A 20497-nucleotide genomic window follows, 5' to 3' on the forward strand; every position below is an offset into this window, starting at 1 on the left:
TCCTGCTGCTGCTGCTGTTGTTCCTGCTGCTGCTGCTGCTGCTCCTGCTGCTGCTGCTGTTGTTCCTGCTGCTGCTGCTGCTCCTGCTGCTGTTGTTCCTGCTGCTGCTGCTGCTGTTCCTGCTGCTGCTGCTCCTGCTGCTGTTGCTACTACTATTCACTGTTTATTTGTTAAGTACCTCCTCTGTCTGACATGGACACTGGTGTTTTCAAGAACGTGGTCTCATTTAGTCCCAGAGCAGCTTGGTAAGGTGTGTTTGGGGTCCCTAGCCCAGTGTTCCCAGATGTGGAAGGTGAGACTTAGAGACATTGGATGAATGAGGGTCACACAGCAGTGAATGAGCTAGGGACTGGGCAGAGGAGGAGCTTGGTCATTGCGGCTAGACTCCAGAGACACACCCACTTTAGTTAGTCCGTCCCTAAGAGGAGGTGGGCGTGGTTCAAGGCCACTGGGTTGAGCCAGGACCTAGTCTGGTGAAACTGGTGACACTCACTCAGGAGAAAGTGAGGTTGTTATCCTTGCTCTGGTTTCCCCTGGGTCTGCCATCTTGCCTTCTATGCCAGGCTGCCCTTGACCTGTTACCTGAAGAGCCAATTAGCTGTTGGCTAAGTGGAGGCCTCAGGAAGTGCAAGGACAGATGGTCAGGCACTGGCGTGCGCCTCTGGAAAAGCCTCTGTTCTGTGTGCAAGCTGTGGTTGGAGGGAGGGGTGCGCTCTTCCAGGAAGAGCCCCCCGTCATTGTTTCTCCTCACCTGCTTTCCACCTGATGTTGCCCTTGGGCAGCAGAGGGAGGTGCGCTCTGCATGTCTAGCTGATTTATGTTCACCACTGAAACAATAATGTTTAATCTGGAAAGGGCTAATCAATTTTTTATGCTGATTATGAGTCAGCCAGGTGGGCCTGCTGCTTCATTTATGGTGCTTCAGGAACAAATCCATTTCCTAACTTGGGCCTGTGTGGCAATATGTGCTCCGGAGGTCCTGCTTCAAGGAGAGCCCCTTGTTGGGGCCTGTACCCCACTGGAAGAGAATAAGTGTGTGCTTGTGTGTGTGTGTGTGTGTGTGTGTGTGCCTGTGCATGTGAATGCATGCACATGTATACATATGCATTCACATATATGTGTGTCCATGTATTTGTGCATGTATGTTTGTGTGAATGTATGCTCCATATGCATGCATGTGTAGGTGTGTCTAACTGTGCATGTATGCACCTATATTGCACATTCACATATGTGTCTATGTGTCTGCATGTGTGAATGTGTATATATGCCTGTGTGTACACAATACAAATATCTGTATGTATATATGTGTGCTATATCTGCATGTTTATGTGTGTGTGTGTGTATGTGCACATGTTTACATTTCTAACCAGGGAAATAACCTGATGCCTAGTGGCGGTCCTATTTCATGGATGTTTTTTTGAGTGCACGTATACACTCATGTGTATACACATCTCATCAGGGATGTAGCCTGACTCCAGATGGAGAATCAGACTTGGGTATGCATGTTTGTCTGTACAGGTACATGTAGTATGAGTCAACTTATGTGCCAGTGTGCATTCATCTTTAACCGGGGTGTAGACTGAATCTAGATAGAGATTCAGGCTTGGGTATATATGTTAGTTGACCTTGTGTACCTCTATGTTGCTGTGTGTATGTTGACTGCTATGGACCTTGAACATAGTTTAGAAATTTCAAGTTAGAAGGAAAGGGTTGCAACTTCATGGGATTGGAAAGGTCAGTGAATCTTTTCTCACTCCTTCATCCCTCCCAGATTTCTCCTATTTATTCTCTCTGCCCACCAGCCCCATCCATCCTTTCTCCTGCCTTGCTATTGGCTGTTCAGCTCTTCATTAGACCAATTAGGTGTTTTAGACAGGCAAAGTAACATGGCTTCACAGAGTTAAACAAATGCAACATAAAAGAATGCAGTACATCTTCGCATCATTAAAACAAATAATCCACAACATAAACAAATATAACATATCTTAAAATAATATACCACAACACAGGACATTTCATAGAGAGAAGGAGCAAGAAGGCTTTTGGGTACCCCTACACAGGTGAAGTGTCCTGAGCTGGCTGCCAATTTAGGCAGTACAGGTGTGTCATGCTGGAGTGTTGAATATTTCTTTACGATGTGTGAAGATGTGTCATTGTAATTGGTTTAATAAAGAACTGAATGGCCAATAGCTAGGCAAGAAGAGGTTAGGTGGGACTTGTGGGCAGAGAAAGAAGAAGATAAGATGGATCTAGGCACTGGAGAGATGCCAGAGGACACATGGAGAGGAAACACGAGGTGCAAGATGGAAGAGAGGTAAAAAGCCACGAGGCAAAATGTAATTAATATAAATGGGTTAGTTTAAGTTATAAGAGCTAGTGGGGCAAACATAAGCTATAGGCTGAGCTTTCATAATTAATAAGTCTCCATGTTGTTTTTTTTTGCGAGCTGATGGTCCAAAGAAAAATCTCTTTGTACTGAAAGGGTCCCCCCAGGGAGGTATGTGAATCTTGAGTAGAAGCAGGGAGGACAGTGTCTCTAAGTCTGCACAGCCCCAGTGTCCAAGGCTGGGGCACTGGGGTTTGTCGTCTCTAATGCGTTGCCTGCTTGTGCACTCCCCGACCCTCACCTGGCCATCGTGCTTATTGTGTGGTCCTGTGTTGTGCAGTTGAACAAGCTTCCGTGAGGGAGCTCATAGTTTTTGGTTATGGGAATCCCAACAATAAAACTCCAATGACACTTGCTTAAGTGTCCCAAGGAGAAGTACATAGTGTTCTGGATAATAAGTGTAGGAGGTGAAGCTGGCCTGCCAGAGCAAGTGGTTTGGACATTATGAGCCAAGGGTAGTTAAGGGACAGAAGGACATGATGCACACCTGGAAATTGTATGTACCTCAGGGCATAAGCACTCCGGTCAGGAACAAGACTGAGGGTGACTGCAGGCAGTGGCTGGGAGAAGTGAGCTGTGTGTGTTCAGGAGATCTGAGACCGGCAGCCATCTGTGGGCCCTGTGAGAAGCACAGCATGGTCTAATGTGTGGTAGCTGGTCTGTGGAACTATCTGGAAGACCAGTCAAGTGTCTTCATGGTCATCCAGGCAAGAAGTGTTGTTGCTTGGACCAAGGTTGGGGAGCTGGAGAGGATGCGTTGGCATACTTGAGGACTGAATTAAATGTGTGTGGGGGTCGGGGTGGGCATTGCAGGAGAGGAAGGTGCCAGCATCCACCCTCATTTCCCCTCATCCCTTCTTATTATTTATTTATTTATTTTTTTGGTTTTTCGGGGTTTCTCTGTGATTTTGGAGCCTGTCCTGGAACTAGCTCTTGTAGACCAGGCTGGTCTCGAACTCACAGAGATCCGCCTGCCTCTGCCTCCCAAGTGCTGGGATTAAAGGCGTGTGCCACCACTGCCCGGCTCCCCTCATCCCTTCTTAAATCACATTTTTATGTGTATGTGTGTGTGTGTGTGTGTGTGTGTGTGTGTGTGTGTATACATATGTGGAGGTCAGAGGAGCTTATGGGAGTTGGTTTTCTCCTCTCAACATGTGGGACCTGGGGATTGAAATGACGTCACCAGGCCCTGGAGCAAGCACCTTTACCTACTGAGCCGTTGTGACACTGGGTCCTGGCTGCTCTCCTCACTTCAGGATCGCTGACTCCGTCATGTAAGAGCACATTTACAGCTTTTGGGTTGGGAACACAGGCTATTTTTGTGCATACCCCAGGCCAGGAAAGTCCATATTTTGTCTTTCACAGTTCGTATTCTCTTCGTCACAGTGACTCAACACTGCCTGGGATGAGGGGAGCTGTGCAGATGGGCATGTCGTTGGCAGCTTGGCAGGGAGGTCACTGACCCTCCAACTATTCATGTGTGTATGCATGTATGCTTTTCTGTGTTTGTGGTGCATGTGTGTGTATGAATGTGTGCTTGTGTGTGGAGGCCAAAGGTCAACATTAGGTGTGTCTTCATCTATAGCTTTCCACATTCTTTCTTTCATTTAAAATGAAATATGAACATAACTCTTTATTAGCACGCTCAAGAATGAACAACATTATTTCACTCCCTTCGTGAGATAGAGAATACACTTGACCCATGTTGAGGGAGAAAGGGATAAGGGCTCCCAAAGTGGGTGTCAAACAGCTCCACAAGGAATCCCCATTCAACAAAGGACAGGATGCTCCTGATAGCATCGTCTCTGCTCTAAGTTTCAGCCCCGGCATCCTTTATTCCAACATGAATGAACTATTCTGTCCTTGTCACTCTTCGATCCAGACAGTCAAACTCAGGCTGCCTCTGAGTCTGCAGACCATCCCTTTGAATGCCCTGACACCCTCAGTAGGGAGTGGGGTGAGAATATAAGGTTACACATATCAAAAACATACAAACATTAATAAATGGCACTTGGACATATCAGACTTCCTCTTCAAATGACAGTGTGGGCGGGAGGGGCTGCCCCCCAAAGAAAGATCTTCAGTCATGGTAACATTTATGGGGATCTCATGCACAAAGGCGTGAGGGACCAGTGTTACTGTCACCTTGTCCTGCACAGAGGGATGAGTTCACAGGTGATAGCAGACACTATCCTTGGCTTAGGTGTTTCCTGGTTCTTCCCACCGTTAAACTGTGACAGTCTGCCTCTCTTCTGCATTAGGTATCATTTCACGTAGATTAAGTGAAATAGATTAAAAAATGGTATGAGAAGATGGGGAGATGGGACAGAACAACCCTGTAAGACATATAAAAATACAAAAAAAAACAGATGTAGTACAATACTTATAATAGAAACTGGCTGAAAACACTACATGCTAACAGACTGTATGATACACAAGTATGGTGGGAACAGACAGAAAGGACAGAGCCACAGGCCTACACCAGGAGCCTTTCAATAGGCTGCTGGATGGACTGGACCTGCTGCTCTAGCTGAGAGCCTTCTCTGATGGTAACAGAACAGACAATGGCAGGTCTGGAGACCCCGTCCTAGGGCCTGCTAGGAAGTCACAAACACACGGGGAACATTCTTATCTTCACACAGTGGCGGGAGGTGCAGAATGATCTCCAAGGGCTCAGCAACTGCTGCCATCACAATGAACTCAGAGGCGCCTCTGTTGACGGTTTTGGTGGCTTCATTGGTTCCTCTCCGAAGCTGCTGGTAGTTACATGACTGCTGACCAAAGTCCAGAAGCTTCTTGGTGAGGTGGGCATCTGTGAGGCGATCGGCCTGTGGATTCACATCAGCCTCATGCTGCGGTGCCCCCAGCCTCTCCGTGATTCGAGAACAGCCCACCTCAGACAGATCGAAACGCTGCACAGAAAGAGGAGCGGAAATCATTTTGTCATTTTTTTTTTCTTTTTGAGACAGGGTTTTTCTGTGTAGCCCTGACTGGCCTGGAATTCGCTCTGTTAGATCAAGCTGGCCTTGAACTCATAGATCTGTCTGCCTCTGCCTCCTCAGTGCTGGAATCAAAGGAGCGTGCCACCATGTCTAGCTCCCGCCTTCTCTTTATGAGACAGGGCCTTTCTCTCAGAACACTTGGCTGTTTTGGTTAGGGTGACTGGCTATCCAGCTACTTCTACACCTGCATGTCCAGGATTATAGGCACATGTGTTGGGCCCAGCTTTTTTTTTTTTTTTTTGTAGATGCCAGGGATCCAAACTCAGGCCCTTTTGTTCATTCAGAAAACACTCTATACACTGGGCCGTCTTGCCAGCTCCATAGCTGTAGCGCACTCTTTTCCCTGTGGTCTCAGTAGCTCTGCAGCAGCTGAGTTTTTCTTCCTTTTAAATCCCTGCACTCTGTTGTCTTCCTCATGTGGAAAGTGAGCGAACCCAGAAAACTTGCTGCATGCGTGCTCCGAATTCCTTGTCCTGGGCTCTGAGGCATGGGAATGAAGCTTCACCCTGCCGCCACTTCCCAAAGCCCAGGGAATCTGTCCAGACAGCAAATGGAGTGTCAGTACATGAAGGACACCATGCTTCATACTTTCCCTGCTTCTCTTGTTTTGAGTCTAAGGACAGCTGAAGGTGGTTGAGAAGGCCTGTGGGGTTTGTAAAGCTGAGTCTGCTGGGGTTCAGGATTCACGAGCTGCACAGAACACTTCAAGTGATCATGAACTGTGGAAGACGACCCCTTCTCTGTGGGGAGGGAGCCCAGGTTGGTCTGGGTTCTGTATTGGGAGCTGCTTGCTGTCAGATCCTTGGGTCTCTTGCTGTTGCTCAGTTCACAGTTCTCTCTCTGGAAGACTCTTCCTTCTCTCTTGTAACAACTTCGCTGACTCTTCAGTCTTCAGGTCTTATTCTGATTTCTAGAGAAGTCCGGTACCCATGCTCAGTTCCTTGAGAACCCTTCACAGTGTTTGTAAGGACCAGCCATTGTATTCTTCATTTGTGCTGAGTTGATAAATTCCTAACTGCCCCCATGTCCCTTTATGTCCTGCTGGTGACTTCGGTTGATGGTGGCTCCATTCATTTTGTACTTACTCCACCTTAAGTCCCCAGTGACAACCACAATGCTAATCATTTAGGATTTTGTTGTTGTTGTCATGTGTGTAAAAGAATAAAGACTTTTTTTATATTTATTTATTATGTATACAATGTTTTGTCTGTGTGTATGCCTGCAGGCCAGAAGAGGGCACCAGACCTTATTACAGATGACTGTGAGCCACTATGTGGTTGCTGGGAATTGAACTCAGGACCTTTGGAAGAGTAGGCAATGCTCTTAACCTCTGAGCCATCTCTCCAGCCCCCAAGAATAACGACTTTTGGTGACTATGTTGTACTCTGTAAAATGGGGTTGGTACTAGCTTCCCTAGCTAACTTTAAGAGGGAGTGGAGGGTTAGGTAAGAACGCTTTGAGGACACCAAGCACTCTTCAGATGTAACGTGTTGCCTGTGGTTGACTCAAACATCCCGTTCTTGAGAAGCTAAGTTATCCTGATGTTCCCTTGAGCATACCTAGCTTCAGAATCGAGGAAGTAGAAAAGCCTTCTGTGTTTCCGTGTGCCAGCTGGCTCTGGAAGGCAGAAAGTTCCAGACTTCTAGTCCTGTGTATTGGACCCACATCTCTGCTTTTTTGGTGGGATGCCTGCTGAGGTGCACCGCGGCTCCAAGAGCGGCTCATTGCCTATGCTCTGATCACCCAGGGGACAGCTGTCAGGTTCTACCCTGGCTGGTGGGGGGGCACGATTTCATAATCTTCTTTATCCAGGATCTCTGGTCCCAGAGACCTCTGTCACTGGCAGAGGCGGATACATGCCACCCTCCAAGACTGTGGGAGTTATTAAGATGGGGAAGTTGAAGGATTAGATTTATGACAGGCAATGGTGGATTATGAAGAATAATTTATCAAATGTCAGTGCCTGCAGCCTCCAATTTACAGAAGGTTTGCTTAAGCTGAGGAGATCTGATTGGACGGCACCCCCACCGCTAATGAGTGACAGCTCTAATGGGCTGGCTTCCCAGGCTGGCCAGCCACACTGGGTGTTTATCTGCCTTTTATTAATCATTATTAACAAAAAAATTCCCCAGAGTTCCTCCAGCCACAGTTCTCAAGCTACCCAGGGCCAAGGAGGCTCCCCTTGGCTACCATGAAGGTACCGTGGTCACTTTTGGAGGTGTTTAAGCTACCGGGGTCAGTGGGAAGGTCCCAGGTTCCTTTTCCATGATGGGTACAGGGAACCTCATCTCTGCTCTAGCCAATCCCTATAGAAAGAACGTAACTGACTGAGCTCAGTCCTGTGTCATGCACTTGGGATACAGTGCTGTGTAAAACCAGAAGCCTCTAGTTCAAGGGGGTTGAGGGAAACAGGAAATAGAGGAGGAGGTGAACGTGCAGCCATGGCAGTCTTCTCAAGGAGGGCCCAGGAGGATGTATTCAGGAGAAGTCGTTGAGTGGGTGACAGTGAGGCAGTGTATGAGGGAAGGTCAGCCTTCCAGGTAAAGGGGCTAACACATGAGAACACCTGTAGGGGCTAGGGAGGAGTCTGGAGTCTAAGGAAGCCTTCTGGTTGGGACAGAGGGAGGAGGTTGGAAAAGAGAAGCAGATAGGCCCCAGCCCTGGTGGGCCTGCTAGGGATTCAGACCGTAGGTATCTGGTGAGGTGATTTAAATAGAGACATGGCACAGTTCAGTTGTGTGTGTGATAGAGGATAGATTGGAGGAGCTAGGATCTAACTGGATAAGTTGGTTAGGAGGCTGGTGTAGTCTCTGGGGAAATGAAGACAGTGGTTTGTATCATGACAGAGCTGCTCTGTTGGCAGTGGCTGCCTGGAGCCCTGCGTTGTGAGAGCTTGTAAGGCATCGTGGGGCTACAGTAGCACCAAATGCTGCATGGATTAGTGATGTCTGGTATGGCGTGGCTGGATGCATTGCTTGGCTATCGCTGCAGAAAAAGTTAGCCTCAAACCTTGTGGCTTAAACAAGGAGCATTTTACTTAAAGTTTCTGTGTGTCTGTGAGTCAGGAGTTCAGGAGTAGCTTACTGGATGATTCTGGACTGAGGTTGTTAAGGTTCTCCACAGAGACAGAACCAATCGGGCAGACTTCAATAGAGGTAAACTTTCAAGGGAAGACTCCTCAGCGGAACCACTCATGCAGTCGTGGAGGATAAGAACTCTGTGACAGGCTGGCTGGAAGACGGAGACCTGGGCTAGGATTCTGAAGTCAAAAAGCCTCAGAGCTGGAGAACCATTGGCTGTTTGCCATCTGTGGCCAAAGGCCTGGTAACCCAGGAGTGGGACTTGGGGGGACTACTGGAGGAAGGACTGAGGTCCTCATGACCCTAATGTATGGGGCCTGAGGAGAACATGGCCCCAACTCCAGAAGGGAGGAGGAAAAATCTCTTTCTGTCTGAACCCTCAGTCAAATGGATGGCACCAAGTTGGAGTTCAGATCTTCTCATTCTCCTAACCCACAGGTCTCACTTCTCTGCAAACACCCTCCCAGACACAGCCAGAGGACACTTTACCGGGTCTCTCTGTGGGACTTAATCCAGTCAAACTGGCATTTGACACTAGTAATCATGTTCAGGGTTTCTCACATGGCTCATGTCATGTCTGGGGCCAGAAGGTTTGTGTCTGGGGTTTGTCTGTGCAGAAAGCCTGGCCCCTTACCATAGGTATGACCTGTGGTAGGACATCTGTTCCCTCCTCCAACCAGAAACAAAACAAAACAAAACCCCAAAAGAGAAAATGAGAAGGAGGGGGATAGATTGACTGGAGGCTTATGTAATTTAGGAACGGGTCATGAATTCCAGTTCACACTTAAGCGAAGGGGAATAGACTCCTTAAGAAGGGGGGCATTTAAAAACTCAGAACATATTTTAAAACCACCACAGGGGGAATGAGAATGCCCCCACTGTCACTCATTTGCTATCCCGGCCAAACGTGACCTTCGAAGGCAAAGGCATGGCCGTGAAGGTGGGGGTGGGGGAACTACAGACCAGAGCATGTTCCAGAGCATGTTCCAGAGCATGTTCCAGAGCATGTTCCAGAGCATGTTCCAGAGCATGTTCCAGAGGGAGAGCAAGAGTTGCACAAACTGAATCAGTGGTAATGGAATGGCGTACCTGGGCAGGTCAGTGGGACTGAGAGAAGCAGAGGTGGGGGATGGGTTCCAGGTAGAGGTGCTGGAAGGTGTTGGGGGTACATAGGTATTGTTTGTTCAAGGCATTTTGCTGAGTCTTGGAAGGCTGGAACTGTCCTGATTGCCTTAGGCTGAGGTTCCTTCTAGCTACTCTGTTAGCATGGACTGAGACTTTGCCTAGCAGACTTGAATGAATGGCAGCTGGAGCCCATCCAGGTATGGGGTGGGTCAGCTCCACAAGAGAGAGCCAGATGTTCTTGGTTGCTGATGCCATGGTAACCTGCTTCCCCCGTCCACCAACAACCCTGATGCATTGGTCTGTGTTAGGTGCCCAGGGCATCATCCCAGCTCTTAGAGAGCTGTCTGGCTTGGCATTTAGGTCTGTTTGAGACAGGCTCCTATCGTCACCTGGAGCCAGGCTGTCCAGGGCCTGGGAGATGCTTTCTATGCCTGGAATGGTGGCATTTCTGAAGCTAAAATTGACCTGATGTGAATGAGTATGGGGGCCATGGGGTGGGATATTTGATGTTGGGCCTTATTAGAAAGTCCCTTCCCACTCTGCCCTAACCTGTGACCTTGAGCCAGTGGTCATGAGGGGCTTCAGGCTGGCTAAGATACGGAATTGAAGTGGAACTCCTTAGCTCCTCCAGGGTACCCTGACTTGTCATCTTATTTTGGGCCAAATGAGGTTCCTGGCCAGTACTTAGCCACTCCATGTGGTATTTTGGAAAAGATACCTACAGGGCCTCCTTTCTGGGAACTTGCAGGCCTGACTTATGCCTGTCCAGGCACAGTGTCACTTGGTCTTCAGGTCCTGAGACCCCTTCTCCTCAAGACAGACAACTGATGACTGAATGGCCAGAGCCCCAGGGAGGATGCTAATCTTTTTGCCTGGCCAATGTTTTTCCTCCTAAAAGATCATCCCCTTTACATTCATGTTCTGTCCTTCTGCCTGTTTCTCTCCACACAGAACAGGAACAACTTTTTCCCTGATAATTTTTTTTCTAGATGACCATATCATCAATATGTTTGAATCTCAGACCGATGGTAATTAAAAAGCACACAACTACTCATTTTGAAATTCATCTGTTTTACTTAATTGATTTTGCCTCCAGAGAGAGAGAAAGAGAGAGAGAGAGAGAGAGAGAGAGAGAGAGAGAGAGAGAACAGGGAAGCAAGCCCTAGAAGAAAGACAAGTTTCCATGAGGAACCTGAGGCAGCCGAGGGCCCTGCTTGACTCTAATTGCTGAAGATGCTGCCGTTTGTTTCTGCTAATGGCTTTCTGCCGAGAGGGCTAGGGAATGAGGCAGGGCCTTGGCGATTGGAGGGGAGGGGCAGCATTTGTTCCAGCTGCACGGGGGGTATAATTCTGCTTTCGGGACAGGGTCTATTTTTCCTTACTATCTATCAGCATAAAGTACGTTCACTGAACACTTTGAATTAAGGTTCCATTTAGAGATACTTTATTCATATTTAATTACAGGCTGAAGCACCAATCTTTAATTACCTTTTTTATAAGTCGGCAGGAGCATCCAGTAGCGATCAATTATTGTGTATGTGTGTATGTGTTTGCGTGAGCATGGGAAGGTGGAGGAGTTCTGGCTAGAGAAGGAAAGATGGCTGTAGAGATGCTGGGGTTTGGGGGGGGTCGCGATGGGACAGGGGTTTGCCCAACAGATGCCTCTTGGTACCCTTTCTATGACTCCTTTGCTTCTGCTGGTGAAACTGAGAGTTTGATTAACCCCTTCCTGCTAGAGCTGGTTTAAATGCCAAGTTAGCAGCTGGGATTAGGGGGCTTCCTCCATCCCTGGATGGAGGCAGGAGGTTGTGAGGGCAGGCCCTTCCTGTTCCTGGGTGAAATGGCAAGCCTGGCTTCCTCTCATTCTGGAGATTAGGATCTGCTTGCCTCAGCCCTTTCCTTCCTCCACTTCCCTGTGGGGAGCTCTTGGCAGCTGTTCCTGTCACACAGCCCTAGAGATGCCATGTCACTCTTTGGTTGCAGTGACTCTGCAGTGTCCCCGCAATGACACGGGCTTAAAACTGGTTGTCCTCTGAGAAGGAGGTGACACATTCCCTGGGCCAGGCAAGGGCCAGGGTTAGGGAATGGGACCACAGGAAGACTGGGCGAGGTCCACAGCCCTGCCCTGAGAAATGGTCTCCTTGGGGGTCCTCCAGGCATTGCTAGTCTCCACAGGGATCTGTGTGGATCTCATTATGCAGTAGCAGAAGCTCTGCTTTTACTGAGCCTGAGTCCTTCTTCCAATCAGGGGGACAGGGAGGGGCTGAAACCCACACTTTCCATGACTCTAAGGGGCCCCGGCCTGGGTCTCCCTCGGTCACCTCATCGAGTGCCTGATGTTGTTAGTTAGAGCTTCTTCAGTTGTCTCTGTTACAAAACTTTGCTCAAATTGACTTAGGCAAGCAAGCAGGCAAGCAGGCAAGCAGGCAAAAAGGCAAACAAACAGAAAAGGAATTGTAGGCGAGGTATTGAGGATGGCTAGATGAAGGGCTAAAACTAAACAGGATTGATTCCTCCTTTCTCGCCTTAGCTTCCTATGTCTCTGTCCTGTGACCCTTGGCATGCCCAGAATTGTATTTTTCTTCCTAGTTTCAAAAGAAAGTACATCGTCTCCCACTGTTTAAACAGACGTAGAAGAATTGAATATGATTGGGCTACTTTGAGTCTGATTGGGCCACATGTCCATTTCTGAGCCAATCAGGGTGGCTGGGGCTCCTGAGGGTTCTGACAGGCCAGGCTGAGGCCTCACCTGGAATAACCTGTGCCCAGGTAAAGTTCAGACATGGTTTATGCTTTTCCCATTCTGGACAGACGTCCATTGGAGTATTTGTGGTCGTAGCAGTGTGAGTGCCAAGGCCGAGCTGTTTCAAGGGGAAAACTAGGCTGATTCTGTTCTCCAGTGGAGAGAACACTGGAGTTAGCCACTCAACAGGTACTTGTTTGACTCTAGCTAGTTCCATCCCTGTACAAATTACAGGGGTATAGCAGTGGCCAGCATAGCACCCCCACCCCCACACTCATTCACATGGCATCTGGGGGAGGTGGCTTTGGCGTTCTTCCATCCCAAGAGCAAGTCCATGATGATAGTTCTTGTGCCGAGGGAGCCAGAGCAAGTGAGTAGACAGCAGAAGAGACTAGCCCTTAGGAAGTCTAGCACTCACAGAGGAGGGAAAGGCAAGCGTGTTGTTGGGGGAACAAGGAGATTAGACACCATCCTGGTATCTAATCCACTGGAGAGCCGTCTTTCATGACCACCGTTTGAGACGCTTCCCTGATGCCTGGGTCTTGTCCTCTGGAGAATGTTGGTAAATGTAATGACATTTAGTGGGAGGTACAGGAATGATGGCAGGGAGCTGGGAGCCATTTGTGACGTGAGAATTACAGGGAGTCCTAGCAAACAGAATTGGGATGGTAGCTGTGTGACATTTGGCACCTCAGGTTTGAGGAGAGAAAGGGGCAGTGCTGAGGACAGGACAAGGTGGTTGCAATGGGGACAAAGGCAGGAAGGGCGTAGGAAAAAGGACTGAATTGACCTTGAATGGGGAGCAGGGAAGCAGAGGCATGTGATTAAATACAGTAAATAGACTGGTGTGTATTCGTCTGCAAAAATGGAACTCTGAGGCTGTGCTTGGGCTTAAAGAAATGGAGAGGATTTGAACCACAGCCTTTGCCAATCTTTAGAAAAGTTTCTGGTTGTGGGGGGCTCTCTTTCCATCTAGTAGGATATTTGTATTTGGACCGTGTAGTGGTGACCAACTAGTCAGAAAGAACCAATGTGGCAGTTCTAAAAGAGACAGAAGTGGGGAAGAAAGCAAGAGAGGATGCAAGAGTCAGGGTGCCGAGAGAAACTGAGGCACAGAAGAGCAAGGGAACTCCCAGAGACTCACTTTAGGTCTCTGGCAACACTAGGATCCTGCTAGGATGTGGCCAGGCCAGCAGTGGCTCAGAAACCCGTCTCGAGGCCTCTGCTCAGGTAAAGGTGGCTGTGACTCAAAGCCTCCGGCTTAAAGGGCCTTGAGCTGTCTAGGTTGGCAGGATTGGGATGTCTGCCCTCTGGCCTGTCAGGCTGCTCTGGCTCCAGTTCTGTGAACTTGTCATGATCTGTGCGTGAAGGGTCAACAGACTCAGTGGTGGATCATTAAATGGCCTTTGATGGGGGTTACAGGGCTCCTGTGGTCCTATGCAGACATGCCCTCCAGGTGTGTCTTCTGTCCTGTCTTATCCATGTGTTTGGTGTGAATTCTTACCATAGCAAAAGGGCCATCTGGGACCCACCCAACCGATGAGGCAGTAGATCTGCTGTGGGATGCTGGACAGCTCTGGGGCATCATCTCTCGGCCTCACCCTCTTACCAGGTTAGGCCGCCTTCCAGTCACTCTCTTCTCTTTCCCCTCCTGGCAGATCCATGATTTGTTCCTGAGCTTCGATGACACCCCCCTGGGGGCAGCCTCCCTGGCCCAGGTCCACAAGGCAGTGTTGCATGACGGTCGGACTGTGGCCGTGAAGGTCCAGCACCCGAAGGTTCAGGCGCAAAGCTCCAAGGACATTCTCCTGATGGAGGTGGGTGCTTCCCCCTTTCTCTCTCGTTTTCTCCTCAGGAGCCAGACAGCCTCCCAGATACTTCCTCAGGCTGGTGGGTGGACTGTGGCCCTCTGAGGAGCAGAGTGGGAGAGGAGAGCTGAGGCACGACCAAGGCTGTGTCATAAGAACTTGGAATCACACCCTGGTAAGGCTGGTCAGTTCTTGATTTGTCCTGAGATACTCTGGGATATGTATCGGAACATGATGAGAGGCTGATGGGGCCGAGCTGATTCAGGTCCTGAAGGGGACCTGAGTCACAGGGAGGTCTCCAGTGAGGTGCAGCAGACATGAAAGGCCCCAAAGGCAGTCTCCTCAGGGGTAGACAGAGATGCATCATAATGTATTAGATTATAGCTTAAGAACGTACGTGATAAGCCAAGCACAGAAAAATGATGTGCAGATCACATAGAAATAGTTATGTGGATGACTCATTTGCTTCTATGACGTTTGTTTTGAATTAGCAAACTTAACATTCTTGCAAATAGCCCTAAGGAGGTTCCAAGAGGGCCTGTGTACTCCTGGAATCTTCTACATGTGTGTCCAGCAAGGGAGGGAACGTATGTGCTCCTATTATTGGAGAAGCCAATACTCATACGTGGAGGTCAACGGTCTGTTGATCCCACATATCCCTCTTCCTAGTCTCTCTTCCTTTCCTTCTTAATCTGGACTCAACCAAGGTCTCTTCTGACTGGCTAATGAGGGCATGTGAGTAAGTGAGCTCTGTCCCTACCCTCCCGTTTACTACAGGAGACAGGTATGTAAACAAACACTCATCAAGTAGGAATCTGAGCTCTCAACCGCGGGAAGGCGCTATGTCAGGATGCGCGGTGTTGACAAGGCTTCCCTGCAAGGTTAATGTCCTTGTGGACTCGAAGGACTCATGACACTGCTGGCCAGTGCAAGGATAGCCCCACATGTGGGAGGGCCTGATGCTAATAGGAGCAGAAGGAGCTTGGAGAATTCCACTAACTCAGATGGTGGGAGGGGTAGGGAGTGAGACTGGGAAGATAGGCGGGGCGGGAGAGGACCCTTATCCCAGGCTCAGGTGGAACACTGGCCGTAGTCAACAATGAAGTACTTGTGGTTCTGACAACATGTTCAGTATTATGTGGGGGAACCATTTAGAATTCTAGTCAGGGGACTGCTGTGATCAGATATGCACTGGAAATAAAAGTGTGTGGGCAGTCAGGAGAATGCGTTGGGAAAGCACAAAGTCTGCATAGTCCGAAAAATTGAAGGGCTGCTGTGTTGTTGTGAGAGAATAAGGTATGAAGCAAGACAGTATCATGGGGGCCAAGGAGGAGGTAGAAGTGTATCTTAGGTTTCTGGTGTAAGATGGCTCAGTGGTTAAGAGCACTGCCTGCCCTTCCAAAGGTCCTGAGTTCAGTTCCCAGCAACCATATGGTGGCTCACAACCATTTGTAATGAGGTCTGGTGCCCTTTTGAGGAAGAGACCTGGTCAGTCATCTTCATCAACTTAGACCATGAAACCCAATATGGACAAGTTCAACAGAACCGCCATATATGGGCTGCCTATGCATGCTTCAGGAAAAAAAATCAAGCCAAAACAAAACAAAAAGAAAAAACAAACAAACAAAAATCTTTGCCTATATATCAGCTAGAGTCTAGTTGAGGGAAAAGAAATTGCTTTAGGTTAGGAAAGTATTGAGTATCTGAGGTTCCAGAGGCATATTGGAATGGGAACATTGTTGTAGCCATTTTGGAAAGTAGAGTTTTCTAGAATTGCTTAGCACTGCCAAGTGGAAGACCAAATCAGGAAGGCACTGAAAAGGGTATTTGGGGTTGGGAGATCCTAGAGGTGTTAGGAAGAGCAGCCAGTGTTCAGCCATGGGAGGCTGGGGAGAGTTAGTCCAAACTGTAGACTTCAGTGCTCCTGAGACACAAGGAGGCCTTCGCTGATGGGGGAGGGATATGGGAGACTCAGCAGAGAGACATAATTGAGAAGTCAAGTCAGAGGAGGGTACTCAGGAGATTGGGCACCGAGAACGCAGACACATTGGCCTTTGATGAGTCTTCGCTTTGTAAGTAGAAGGCAGCGAGGCTGCTTATAAATGAGTGTGTGGGGCCCTGGAGAGGGGAGGGCAGGTGGGCAGCAGAGTGTGTACCAGGCTGATAGCCTCTATTTTTTCTCTGCTGTAGGAGGCCAGACCATCTGCCGAGAATGAGAGGGTAGGAGGTGGCACTGGAGGCTGGAGGGGGTGAAGGTTTGGAATAGCTGCTGCGTGTCTTTCGGAGGGAGTAGATGGACTGAGGGACCAGGACCACTGAGTGGCCTTGGTCCCATGCTGCAGGCCTAAGGTTTTAGAGAATCTCTTGGTGACTTAAGACATGGTCATAAGCAGGAGGGAACAGAAGCCAGGGAGGATCCATGGGTTTCTGATGGTTCTAGAGTCAGGCAAGAGCCTACCTTTGCCCAGCCTAGGTACCATAGCCCCAAGGGCCAGGAGGAGAGCTGTCACTTTGCTCTGTTCAGATCCTCGCTGACTTCTTAAGGAATGGTGGCTGTGGAGTCAATGGCGTTAAGAATAGTAGTAAAAGTTTGACATCTTCTTTCCCGAGGATGCTTTTGTTGGGATGGATGCCTGGCAGGTCCTCTGCAGAGCACACAACATCCTCTTGGTAGTGACTGAGAAGGTTAGGGTTGGGAGCACAGGAGGACCTGATGCTGCTACCCACCCAGCTATCAGCAGGAACAGGACCAGGCTGGATCTTTGGTGGGAAAGTCCTGTCATAGTTACCATTCTCCACCAGGAAACCCAATTTGAAAACTTTGGTTGTTTGACATCTGAAATCAGTTTTTCTTCCAAAGTCCAGATCTAAATGGTATCTATTTTTAGGAATGACAACCCTAGGAAGGTGCGCAAGTCTTCATGGCAGGAGGAAAATGGTCTATTTCTAGGGGATACTAAGACCATCTTAGGTACCAGAAGCTTGTGGGCAGGCGTAGGTGGCTGGCTTTTCTGCATAGATTGCTGGGCTTCATTCTGCACCAATTCCAGGTATCAGATGCCTTCAGGCTTGTCTCTTTGTTGGAAGGGCAATCTGATTAGAGTAATTCCTACTAAAAGGAGAAGGACTAATCGTCTTAGCCTCTGGATATTTGCTTTTTTAGGAAGGCAAGCTTATGAATCTGAACATATATCTCATCTAAAGATGGAGGGCACAGTGGCTTCCTGGATTGAGACTTTTGAGAGTGAAGAGGTAAAGACTACAGGTTGTGCCAGCTGGGACGCTTTTGGCTGCAATTATTAGAGTGCCCATAGAGAAACGAGGCAGATGGAATACCCATACTCTCACACGTGGGGAGGCACCTGTACCAGCTGTCCCAAGGTTGACTAACCCGACACCTCATTGTGGTTTGTAAGGACCAAGCTTCTTCCCATCTGTAGTTGGCCATTGGCTTCCTCAGCTTCCTGGCTTGTCCTAACAGAGTTCCTCACATGCCCCCAAACAGCTGCACGGCTCTGGTATCACTCAGATGCCAAAGACAGTTGCTTTCTTCCTCTGTTCTTCCCCTATCCTCACCCCCAAAAGGAGTCCCTAGGAGTCTCTTCATTTGTTGTTGCTTGAAGTAATAACACCATGATTGTTCTGGCACTAACTGTCCTGGCAAGAGGAATAAATCCCCTTGAATGGCACAGGCCCATCCAGTATCACCTTCTCAGTGAAGCCTGTCTTCCCTGACTGACCGGAGGATGCCCTACTATCATCTTAGCCAGAAAGGTGGGTGGGGAAGTTGGCTCCCGGGTTGGTCCCTGGAATACGTGCCACCCTAGGATCTGGTGTTTTCTGCAAACCAGGCCATACCCTTGGGGATGGGGGACTGTCTCTGGGACAGAGCATAGCGAGATGGCAGGGAGAGGGAAGTCACTCAGAGCCCAGCGCCTGACAAGTCTGATGACTCCAGTGACTTTGTGCAGACAAGAGAGGCTCAGCCAGGGACGCGTTTCAGCTTTGTCATTATCACCCGCTACTGTCCCTTGAGCAGTCGGGGTAACACCACTTCTAGATGCACCGCTAGTGACGCTTATTGATTTGTGTGACTGCTCAGAGCCAGACTAATTGGGCCCCGAGATTGGAAGTGATTCAGCAGGAAGGACTGAGGGGACGGGCACCATCTTTCCACCTGCGGGCCTGCGCTACAGTTCTCTCCTGCCCAAGGTGGTGGGAGCTCAGCAGGCCATATGTACTCCCGTGGTCATTGCTGGAGCAGGGTGGGACTTGGTAGCCTCTAAGCTGGTGGTGGTAACATCCCCAGTTCCCACAGCACCACCCTATGTCACCCCCCCAATACCCCTGTTGCCTATAGAACTTCTGAAGCTGGTGGAGAACAACCCTCACTCTGTCACCCCCTAAGGATCTAAATCATGGCCGTTGCCGGGCCATGCATGTGCCACAGCCCCCGAGTGGTCTGATGCATTGAAGCAGAGCTTTCCGGCCTGAGTGCCAGTGTCTGATCTATTGCTTGATGTCACTTGGCCTTTCACAAGGGTCTTATAAAGAAACAACTGGTAACTTTTTAAGTAGCATTTCCACAGTGTCTGTCATCTTGTTTCTTTTCTAAATGGGTGGATTGAACAGTGGGTGGCTAGGTAATTCCTGGATTGGCACAGAATCCAACAGCCGATTTTAGTTAAAAGAAACAGATACATAAATATGCAGGGATGTAAGCCATCCCATGGGCAACTGTGTTCACTCTGTTCTTTTATGCTCTGGAAGGCATGAGCTTTAATAACTTACCTGGAGAAAGATAAACCCAGCCAGTGGCAGGTGTTTACATGGCCCTGAGCTGACCGCCGTCCTGTGGCACCCATCTTTACCAGCGCGGATCAGTGTGGGCCTTGTCTCTGTGTGCTGCTTTCCACGGAGTGCTGTTTATCTTACAGCGCCCGATAGCAGTAACCTCCGCTGTGCTTTGCTGATTGCACAGCTTGCTCTGTACCTTCCCCGAGCTTCTTCTTTGTATCAGCTCACGCTGTCTCGTAGGGGACAGGACTCCAGGAAGGACGGAGGAAAACCTGGGTCCAGGTTCAGGCTGGGCAGATAGAAACTGTTCCAGGGGTGCTCAGGGCACCCAGAAAGTAGGCAGGATGGTGGAATGAGCGTGTCTGCAAAGTTCCTGTAGCATACATCTGGGACACTATGGGTACTAAGGGACGAGTGTTTTCTTCCCTTTTTTCAATTATAAATAAATGTCACTGTGGCTGGGCATGGTGGTACATGACTTTGATTCTAGTACTCGGGAGGCAGAGGTAGGAGGATTTCTGTGAGTTTGAGACTAACCTGGTCTACATAGCTAGCTCTAGTACATCCAGGGCTACCTTGGATTAAGAGATCTTGTTTTTAAAAACAAATAAATAAATAAATACCATCACTTGCTTTCAAACTTCCACATTATTCTAGTTTTCCGTTGTATTATTGTATGTCTGACAACTGATTTTTCTCTACTGTGAGGCAAATTACTATATGGGAAAATAATTTCATTATCTTTAGTTTTCTTTTCTTTTTTTGATAGAGAGTCTCAGTTTGTAGCCCAGGTTGTTTGTGAACTCAGCGCAGTCTGGCCTCAGCCGCTCCCGTGCTGGCATCACCAGGCCTGGACCACAGTGCCTTGCTCTGTTTTGATTTCTGCACCCTGAGGGAGGCATTAGTTGCTCACTGTTCCTTGATTCCAGATTCGGAAGCGAATTCTCTGTTAGAGCTCAGAGGTAACCCTATTCCCACCCAGACCTCCAAAACGAAACCTCGCCCCTTCCCATCACTCATCCGTGCATGCAATTGTCTGGAGGGGAAGATGGATACCCTGAAATGTTCCTGTGTTCGTTTGCTTTTCCATTTCTCCGTTCGTGTGAGTGCCCAGTAGACATCTGCAAGGCTGAGTAAGTGCTGGCTGCTGGTGCGAACACTGGCTGCTGGGAGGGTTTTATGGAGGAAGTGCATTTTGGGAAACAATTTTAAAAAGGCAAACAGAAGACAACACCTGCTTTATTTTAGTCGGTTGCATCTGTTGTCAGAAAGAAACCAAAATGAATCTCCTTAGGTTGGGCTCCTAGATGGGTGTGCAGTGAATAGAGAAGGGGAAGCGGGCGTTCTTGACTCTCGTAAGCCGTGAGAAGAGAGAACAGCAGCTAACCCTCTCGAACCCATGACCCTCCCTTCTTCTGCTTCACCCCGTGGGGCAAAACTGCGCATATCCTGGGCTTCATAACTGACATCAGGATTTCAGGCTGGCCACCTCACATAGCGGGCTGGTGACCTGCTGTAACTGTGAGACTGATGACTTCTCTAACAGGTCTCACATT

The 20497-nt window shown here is 48.9% G+C and overlaps 1 protein-coding gene and 1 pseudogene across 5 annotated transcripts in view; one reads left to right on the top strand and one right to left on the bottom strand.

Annotated features, from left to right (window-relative positions):
- The window catches only part of Adck1 (aarF domain containing kinase 1), a 97268-nt gene that overhangs the window by 50873 nt on the left and 25898 nt on the right, over window positions 1–20497 (top strand). For all 5 annotated transcript variants that reach the window (XM_013350821.2, XM_013350777.2, XM_026781989.1 and 2 more), the window contains one exon: window positions 13995–14153. In XM_013350821.2, coding sequence (XP_013206275.1) covers window positions 13995–14153 — 159 coding nt within the window. The remainder of the gene's footprint in view (window positions 1–13994; window positions 14154–20497) is intronic.
- On the bottom strand, window positions 4863–5325 carry LOC101982332 (annotated as a pseudogene).

Source organism: Microtus ochrogaster, chromosome 1 (assembly GCF_000317375.1).
Source record: "Microtus ochrogaster isolate Prairie Vole_2 chromosome 1, MicOch1.0, whole genome shotgun sequence".
Classification (NCBI taxonomy): domain Eukaryota; kingdom Metazoa; phylum Chordata; class Mammalia; order Rodentia; family Cricetidae; genus Microtus; species Microtus ochrogaster.